This window comes from Dermacentor silvarum, chromosome 4, assembly GCF_013339745.2.
Source record: "Dermacentor silvarum isolate Dsil-2018 chromosome 4, BIME_Dsil_1.4, whole genome shotgun sequence".
Classification (NCBI taxonomy): domain Eukaryota; kingdom Metazoa; phylum Arthropoda; class Arachnida; order Ixodida; family Ixodidae; genus Dermacentor; species Dermacentor silvarum.
The window spans coordinates 191,769,097-191,778,881 of record NC_051157.2 but is presented as its reverse complement, the minus strand read 5'-3'; the positions used below and the strand labels follow the sequence as shown (position 1 = coordinate 191,778,881).

Sequence of the window (9,785 nt, the reverse complement as noted above, 5' to 3'; positions counted from 1 at the left end):
GAGGCCGTCACTCTAGTCACTCTAAGAACAAGAGATGAAATGCACTTGACCCTTAAAATTTAAATTCGAATTGGAAAAACTAGAGCTGCTGCTTATTCTCCTAAGCGGCAGCCACCTCCCGGTGTAGCTCAACCATCTACAAACCTCATCCCATGAACTCATTAATAAAAATCAATAGTTCTGCAGGTGATTTATACTGTTAAATATGCGGGACACGGTGCATAAATAACACAACACTGCCGCAATATCACTAGGTTATTTATTAAACAATAATTAAATGATTAAACTGTTTGCGTTATCTTATTAAACATTAGCCGCCACTGTCCTTCTGGTCTGCTGTGCGCGGAAGGTTTCGGGCTGGTACTCCTATGTACAATCTTTCACCAATTCAGCGGGTATTGTCAGAACCCTGCTGCTGCTGTACACATACTTTTTATGCAACATTTTCGCGGACAGATTTTATAGAAATAAGAACCGGGTCACTTAACCGTCATTCTCAATAAATTCATTAAAATTTCTGGCTAGAATAACTTTTGCGTAAAAAATGTGACGATTTGTTAATTTCACAGGTTCCCGCTTTAGATGTACTTATCAGACAGCTTCCTGGAATCACTCAAATCACTCCAATCACGGCGTGGTTGAAATGTTGGCGAACGGGTGCGTCTCTTTGTTCAACAGTCTTGTCAGTTTGGTCTGCGTTAAGACACTTCTAGGAGACGGCATTGTCGTTAATCTCATTGTCAGTCATAGCCGTTAAGAGGGCTATGATCGTTATATTCATGCTCTGATTACCTACATATGGTTTCTAGAAATTGCTTATTGTCAACATGGATGTCAACTTGGATGTCAACAGCCTGTTACAAAAATTGGCCACTGATGGTCTCTGGGGAAACACAGAACACTTGAAATCAGCAGAATAGGGAGTGAGCCGGCCGTGTTGCCGTAGAAGATGCGAAACATAAGAGTCTAAGAGAGGTATTGCAATCTGCGAAGGATTTTTCAGGTGATGTTTAGTCGTATAGTATAATACAGTGACGGGGATAATAGACTTGCTCATGACCACCCTCATCATCAATTATGCCACAGTAGCAGGTAAACACATGGTCCTTATTAGGCAAGTTTAAAAATTCAGAAACTGCATGGGTTGGCAGGCTACTATCCTAACAGTAACGTTAATATAAGAATTCAAATTACGCACAAATGGCAGAGTCAGGTAGGTCTCTTTAAAGTCTTCTTTAAACTTTTTACATGACGGCAACAAAGTTCTGTAGTAATTAGTTGGCTACCATTTCATTTTTAAAGAATGCTACTACATTTTTATCGTAACTACACAATTGCATCTCGTAACTTGCGTAATCATCCTGCTAAATTGCCCTTTGCAATCACAGTACTGATAAATAAAGAAACAAATAGTATACATAATTACTTGAACACTAAAATTATGCTGGTGACAGAACTAAGAAGCGTTTCATTATTGCGAAAACCACGTATTTAACTATAGCAAATCACTTATGCGGAAGCATGCAAGGTGGAGGAAAGTGATAGGATGAGAAATAAACCATTGCACTCTACCTGTCTTGGACCACCAAGATACAAAGAAAACTCGTGTGGGATTTTCAAAATAAAGCTTCGCAGTTGAAGAAAGATCGCAGACAAGGGCAAACTTTTCTTCAACTGCGAAGGTTTCTTTATGAGATACACGTATGGGGGTTGTCTATTAAGGTACAAATGTGCGAGTTGGTTGAATGGCAATGTTATTTTATTTCCAATTTTTTCACTATGTACGCACACGCACGCACGCACACACACTCACGCACACAAACACACACGCACACACGCATAAGCACGACGCCTATTGGTTGAATAAATGTATTCCTCCGTCACAGATTCAGTACATTGCCAAGATACCTATTCGTGGCAATGTATTCTTTTCAACATACTAAGCATTATTCTAAAAAAAGGTCTGGCTTTTTTAAAGCCATACTAGTTCTTGCTACAAGCCTTAGCTAAAAACAAGTCAATAATAGCGCTGGAAAATTAAAAAAGAAAGATGAATGACATGAATGGATAACGGACTGGCACCATTTCCCTGCCAAGTGGCATGAATACGATTGCGAGTTGAATACACAACTACATTCCTCCCGTTGCTGCATTTCGAGTAGAGGTGGATCTAAATATTTCTTATGCAACGCCGATGCATGCTCTCCGCATAGTCTACAAATTAGGTTGCCGCTGCAAGGTCACAGACGGGACGGTACCAGCCTATGGCACGTGCGTTGAAGGCTACTTGCGTAGGCAAAGCGTGGACACCGAATGGCCGCTACTGTGCGGCGTCGGCTATAAAAGGCTCCGCTGCAAAGCTACAGGGCACTTGATCGATCCACTGCGAACGAAGACCACCATGAAGGCCGTGGTGAGCCTCCCACTTCATGTACCAACCATGAAACCATCGGATTACCATTGTTTGTTTATGCGGAGTAGTTTCTCAGTAACTGGGTTATTGTTCCAATGTGACTGAGGAATTCAGTGCGATGTGGATGATAATCACCTACTCTTATCTATGATGCTAGCAGAACATGTTTTCAACATCGCGAAGAAAGTGCATGGTGCACTCATCTGACATCCAACTTCCTAATGTGTACTGGGGCAGCAACACTAGCTAACCGATGTCGATAGACCACCTCGGTTGTGAGTCAGCATACGACTAATGTACAAAACGTTACTTAAGCTTGTCATTCAAAAAATGAGACACAAGGAAAGGAAGATTCACTATGCAATCTCTAGGCTCTCCCAAAATTTCCGCCAACTCATCTTTCGTTGTCTTAGTACCATAGTACCAGTCCAAGTACAATATATATTCTAAATAAGAGAGTAAAGAAAAGTTCTTGCTGCGCAAGTTGATGCCTTTTCATTTTAAAAGTGAGTGTTCTATGGGACTAATGCGTGTGCATTTTTTTCACCGCCTACAATAATGCTTTGGCTCGTGCTTTTTAAAATGTTCAATTGTGTCTATACACGCCTTTGGGAAAGATTTTATGGCGCAATTTTTGTCAGTATTCATCGCACAATCGATGATGCAGGCGTGCAGTTCGCTGATAGAACGCGGAAGTATACTTTGCATGTTTCACTTATGGGGCCGTTTCCTGGGCTCCCATGAGAACGTATTGTTTCTCCGATTTTGTGCTCCGAAGACTTTTTCTGCCTCAAGTGCACGACATTGCGGACTACATTTGGCACTTGCGTGTAATGGTTGCCATGTTATACGGGCAGGTCTAATGCAGCACCAGTTAACGTAGTTTAGTGGCTAGATCGCATCAGCAGCTAGATTAATTAACCGGCTAGAAATCACACACGCAATGCGTTTACTTCAGCTTTTTTATAACGCCATGTTTATTCTTTGTCTCTCTTCCTCGAACCACGATGCGTAGTCCTTTACTGAGAAAGGTGAACAATAGTTGTGCGTGTCCTTTATTTTCTCAACCATTGTGACTGAATTTTGCAGCTTTGCCTCGCTGCCCTGACCGTCACTTTCGCCGTTGCCACCGCCGGTGGCTTGGGTGGCCTCGGCTACGGTGGTGGTCTTGGCTATGGTGGCGGCATTGGCCACGGTGGCTTTGGTGGCATTGGCGGCGGCCTAGGCCACGGCGGCTTGGGCGGCATTGGCGGCGGCCTAGGCCACGGTGGCTTGGGTGGCATTGGCGGCATTGGCGGCCTCGGTGGCTTCGGCTATGGCGGAGGATACGGTGGCCGCTACGGGGGAACCTACGCCGGCAGCTACGCTGGCACCTACGGTGGTAGCTACGGTGGCGGATACGGTGGTCACCTCGGCGGCCTCTACGGCTAAGCACACATTCATCTAGGGTTTACAAATTTGTAAGTACAGGTCCTAAATACGTGTCACTAGATTTACTGAACACTATAGCTTAATTATTAGGGATAGTGAACTGAGCAACTTGATTAGATCAGCTGTGCTGCAATGGTTCTGCTGAAATACGTCGTAAGTAATCTCGTGTGCAGAGCTGAAGTACTGGTTGTCTCCGCTTCATGTTAAAAGGACTTTCACAAAAAATACAAATGAAAACAACAATGAATAAGAGACAATGTCAAGGCCACTTTAATATTGGCCTCAACAGCAATAATAAAAAGGTCTTTCAAGCAGGCCTGAATGAAATTATTTCCCTAGATTGAAAAACAAAATGAGCACCCCTAATAGTGTACAGCAAACAATTTCGTGCAAATGGAACATTAGGATGAATGACGCAAAGCACACTGCAAAACGTGCACTTGTCTGACGAATTTCGTTATGTCACATCACATAATGAAGTGTTTTTGATGCAATGAGCATTACTTGGCATCAGAGAGAAAAAAGAAGAGAGCAAACAACGAAGTGTGTGTCTTCCCAGCCAAATATATTTTTGGTATACCTGTGCCTTCAATCGTTCCTCATTGCGTAATAATTGCCACGCCGAGAGAGTGACACCTGTACTGGCAAGCTTCAGAAAGCAAAATTATTTCTTGTAAGAATGCCTTCATGCTTACCCTTTTAATTTATAACGGCCTCTACGTCGAAACTGTTGAAATATTTGTTATGTATTCTTTTCGCGTAAGCGAAAAGATGATATTGTTTTCTTGTATTATACTGCGTAGCGATACAATCAAACTTGTGCCAAGAAAGCCAGTAGTGTATGTGTTCATACAATTAAATCGAACACCGTACTTATTTCGTTTTTTTTCTCTTATTGCAGAGTAATGTACAGGAGATACGAAGAACACACCTATGCGTGGAATCATTGGCTTATTTAATTTGACTCGAAAGCAAAAATAAATACCGTGAGACAACTGTACATGGTGTCGTGTGTTTTCGTTATCAGCAATTTTTGCCTCACAAATGCACAAACGATTTCAGAAAGCCCCGTGGGACGGCAAAGTTTCTTTTTATTTGTCTCTGGAAGCAATAAAAAAGTTCGTGCCTGTGAGGGGCTGCAAGCACAATAAGATACTTCTATGAACATTGGTATACAGGTAGACTTTGGACATTTTACCCATTCCAACTTACTTCGCCAGCGTGCCGCAGATTATTATATTTCATTTTACAAGATCAGCAATTTGAGTAAGTATCTTTTGGTGAGGGGCAGAATTGAAAAAAAAAACGCATAAAGCATGTTCCTCCAGACATAGAGTGCTGCGATTAAAAAGGAACACTTACATACTAGCCCATTTCGAAAGTATTTCAAACGCAATGTTTGGCTTCACACATGTGAGCGTTGTCCAAATGGTAACACTGTGGGCCCACACTCTTCCTTTTCATTTTTTTTTCTTTTTGAGTCCGAGCACTCGAGTGTAATTTTCAACCTGAAGCTTGTTAAGGAATACTGGACAACAGCAAAAGCAGTGAAAAAAGCGACATTTTACTTTCTCGAGCAGATTTCTAAGCAGAAAAAAGGCCACTGGAGTAGCCATAAGTGTTTTCGGAGCAGAAGAAATGCTAGTTTGGGGTAGAGATTGGTGTTCTGGTAGCAGATTGCAAAATATGCCATAAAACTCCAGCAGTTAAAGACGACGCGTCTCATAAATGTTAATATTTAGTACGAAACATAATGAACATACAATCTTCAACGCAAATTGCAAGAAAAAATAATTCAGGAGATGGATTTTTATTCAACTCACACTAAAATGAGCTAGATATATAAAATACTAGTTCTTGTGGCAGAAATGAGATCAAAATGGTTAAGCTGAGAATCGCATTATAAAAGTAACCAGAATCACATAACCGTTGCCAAAGCAGCTGATGATAATGGCTTTGAGGTCGCAGTAATCTCAGTCACTTTCACATTTCACCAAAATAGTCTGCATGTTCTGTATATTTAAAATGCAGGTTTTCTTGGAACAGCAGTTGGCAATCAGTATGAGATAAAATTTTCCAGTGACGTTTCGAAACAGGTTCAATCAATCAATCGATCAATCAAATTCAATCAATCAATCAAAATTTATTTTCGTCGTAGACAATACAATGTTACTACGAAAATAGAGGACCAGAGAAAAAAGCTGCATCTGCGCAGCTTGACTAAACTCTAGCCAACCGTACAGCAGCCTGACACGATGATTTGTTGTATAAATTCAGTTATGCAAACCTATCAGCAAATGAAGAAACAATCATACAATACCATCACAAATGGGCAGTTGCAAGAACAATTACACAGCATGCATATTTCAATGAACAATTAGACCCATAAGCAGTTCCAATACAGTCACACAAGAAGGTCAAACAATCCGTTGTTACTAAGGGCTAGAACGCAAACATTTTTCCGGTCTAGCTCAGTCAGGTTCGGAGCAGTTACTAACAAAAATGACAGTTTGGAACAGCATGTAGCAGCGTTTCTCTTTTGGAGCTGTTTGGAGCAATTGGAGCAGCACTTCCGTCACTACAAAAAAAAGGAAAAAAGAAAGAGAAAATTACTTTGCAGCAATAACAGGTAGGGAGATGTTAAAAACAATTCCTTTAGTTTCTTACCTTTAAATACCAATCAACTAAGCAGTTTGCTCAATTAAGATTATTGAAATAAAATAAACTAAAAAGCGTTCTGAAGGGGAAACAGTTATCATATGGAAGGAAGTATTAACCACGGAAATTCTCATATAAACGCAAGATCAAGAACAAGAAGAGCATGTATGTTCATAAGTATGCTTGACGCGCCATAGTTGCTCAGTGTTTTTGGCGTTGCGCTGCTAAGTATGGAGGCGCGGGGTGCAATCCCGGCCGCGGTGGCCTCATTTGGATGGTGGCGAAATGCAAAAACGTCCGTGTACCGTGCATTGGGTGCTCGTTTAAGAAACCAAGATGGTCTAAATTAATCCGGAGTCCCACAATACGGCGTGCCTTATAATCACATCATGGTACTGGCACGTAAAACCCCAGATTTTATTTTCTTTTATAGATACGCACGCTCTCAATACGTTAAAGCGATAGGTAGCGCACACACAAACACAGACAAACGCACGCACGCAAACACACACACACACACACACACACACACACACACACACACACACACAAATGAGAACGCAGGCCGCGTGCTACTCCCCGGAGGAAATCCTGAGAAGGCCACGGTTCCAGAATATTTCCTAACAATTTAAATCCCATTTTGTATGATTTCAGATCCAGTCAAAATAAATAATAAAATACTAAGTAATAGCAAAACTAACATGAAAAATTATTTAAAAAAACACCATACTCCCGAGCACTTCAACCTTGCCGCACAAATCGAGCCTCACAAGTACATCATTGTCATTCAGCGTGCTCGATCTATGCCTTGTTGTTTCCTATCTATTCTAAAATGCAATCATGTCATTACTGGTGGAATTTGCTTGCGAAGACCACCGCGCCCTACATTAACAGTTTGCTCATCTAGCCAGAAACAAATGTTATAAGATTAAGTAATAATCTCAGTTACTTTTGTTTAACGCACAGCTTTCCGATATTTGATTAATTTCACGAGAGCGTCGACTCACACGTAGGTCGAGGTCATTACAGGGCGCGTGTCTGCAGAAGTGCTGAGGGAAGGCGCATGCGCACAGAGCGTCCTCTTGTCCGAGCATCGCCTGCTAGGCTATTCCGATTGTATCTGCTATAGGCCCTGGTGTTTACCAGCACATATATTGTTTGCAGCCGCGTATTGTATTGTAATGTTAGGCCTAACTTTAAGAGAGAGGAAGACAGCGGTGTGGATCCAGTGCTTAAAGTCCGGGGGAGGGGGCTCAGGGGTGCCCGGGCCCTCTTCCATTTTATAAGGAGGGGCTCGACCCCCTTTGGCAGGTCAGCTGTAGCACTGCGGCATATACATTCGACAAGAGCTGGAGGTGATTTTGTCCACTTCAGACACGAACTTTGATCGACTGTCGATACCTCTTGGAAACATAGATAATTTTATACCAGGGTGCTTGAGACTCCACTGAAAGCAAATCAAGGTGATTGAATGACTCTGTGTATTTTATTATGAGTCTCCATTGCATAGTAACTCAATATTTGAATATTGTAAAGTCAGTCATGTTACATTTCTTCATAAAAAGGATTCAATGGCCCGCTCGAATTACATGCAAAAGTTATTTATTGGCGGCAAGCTTTTCAAGAAAGAAAAAGAAATATTTCGAGCTTGCTACGGACATTCCCCACGTCAAACGTCACGTAAAAACAGTAGTGCCTTCACCAAAGCGGCACTCTGTAACGATACATATCACTCAGAAGTAAAATGGAAGTTATATAGGTTAGCAGAATGTTCAATTTACCCTAAGCCTATAGTTTCTGCTCTGTTCCTTGCTACCACTCAGTGGCACAGAAATGGCAAAAATATGTCGCGTCCACAAATGTGGACGCCGTGTATGAAGGGATTATTGCCAGTAGTACTTTGTGCGGGGCAATTCTAAGTCTCCCATTCTGCGATTAGTGGTTTATTCGCGATTGATCGGTTCATGTGGCATGAGTAAAAAACAAGAAAAGAGGTATTGTCGCACGGCTGCATGCATTACCCCGAGCGACTGCACATGACGGTCACCACCCTTGTTCGACTAAGATTCTTGGCACAGCATGCTGTTTTATGAGCCACCGGAGCGTTAAGCTACCTGCTTGTGAATTAGTGACGGGTGGTTTCTTTAGGTTAACAGTTAATTTTCATTTGTTTGCTTGAGCATTACGTGTGCTGTGTTATACCAAAGGCGCATAAATGTTGTCCATTTTTAGAGGTATGTGTAAAACCATAAAATATATTGTTGTAGTGCCTGAGGTTGTCAATGAAGGAAGAAAACTAATGTTCTTTGTTGCAGACAGGCTTATTTGCTCTGAGCTCACATATCTTTAGTCCTTTACTGCCCAAGTTTCATTGAATCGGTACATTAAATAAATGCCCGAAGTACACTCAGAATAATATATTCATTTGCAGAACACACATAAAAATTTGTTTAATATTAGATAAAGTTGGCTTCACTACAATTGCTTGAAGTTCGCTTTGACAGCACCAATAAAGTAAAGAAAATGTGAATGCCCGAAAGACAACGTCTGTGGCCTTTGAGAGTTCTGACGAAACCGACTGTCACCTAGAATATAAGTTAGTCAGGAAGAAAGGCGCTTGTGCGGCAAACACGACAGATAACTTTAATAACGTTGCGGCAGGTGGTCCTGCCTTCATTAGAGTAATCACTCTGAAAAAGACAGGACGGCGATATATATATATATATGTATATATATTGTGTGTGTGTGTGTTTCAGGGAATAAAAGCACGTAAGAAAATATACCAGGATATTACTAACGTTTCGGCCGGGGCCTGGCCTTGGTCAGAGTGTAGGCTTGACCCTAGCCCAAACGTCATTAAATCCCCGCATTTATCCCAGGTGCTTCTTGACCTGATGCCCTGCCGGATTCTGTGATTACAAGCATCATTGATATTATATATATTGTTGCGGCTCGAGATGGCGTTTAGGCCAAGAATCCACCATCCCATCGATGAGTACATCAAGTAGTAGGAAATAGGAAAATGGTGTAATTTAAATTATGTACACTGGCCCTTGGCACAGAAGCCCACTCCATCAGGAGCGTATTCAACGTATGAGTTCGTATCAGGTCACGTCAGCACCACCCGCACTGCACCACCGGTCTCCGCTTTTAATCCCTTCGTCTTCCCTAGGAGACTCGACAGGGGAATACGCTGGCCTTGGTGCGGCCCATCAGAGGGGTTGTATTGTGCACCGAACTCCGCTTCTACTGTTGCATCCTTGCCCTCGCATTTGCTGCCACT

At 42.0% G+C, this 9,785-nt stretch overlaps 1 protein-coding gene across 1 annotated transcript; it reads left to right on the top strand.

Moving 5' to 3' along the window:
• The first annotated feature begins 2,401 nt into the window (after positions 1 to 2,401).
• On the top strand, positions 2,402 to 3,844 carry LOC119449139 (acanthoscurrin-1-like). Its single transcript, XM_037712323.1, has 2 exons — positions 2,402 to 2,413; positions 3,503 to 3,844. Exons 1-2 carry the CDS (start codon positions 2,402 to 2,404, stop codon positions 3,842 to 3,844), a joined length of 354 nt encoding a protein of 117 aa, XP_037568251.1.
• The last annotated feature ends 5,941 nt before the right edge of the window (positions 3,845 to 9,785 follow it).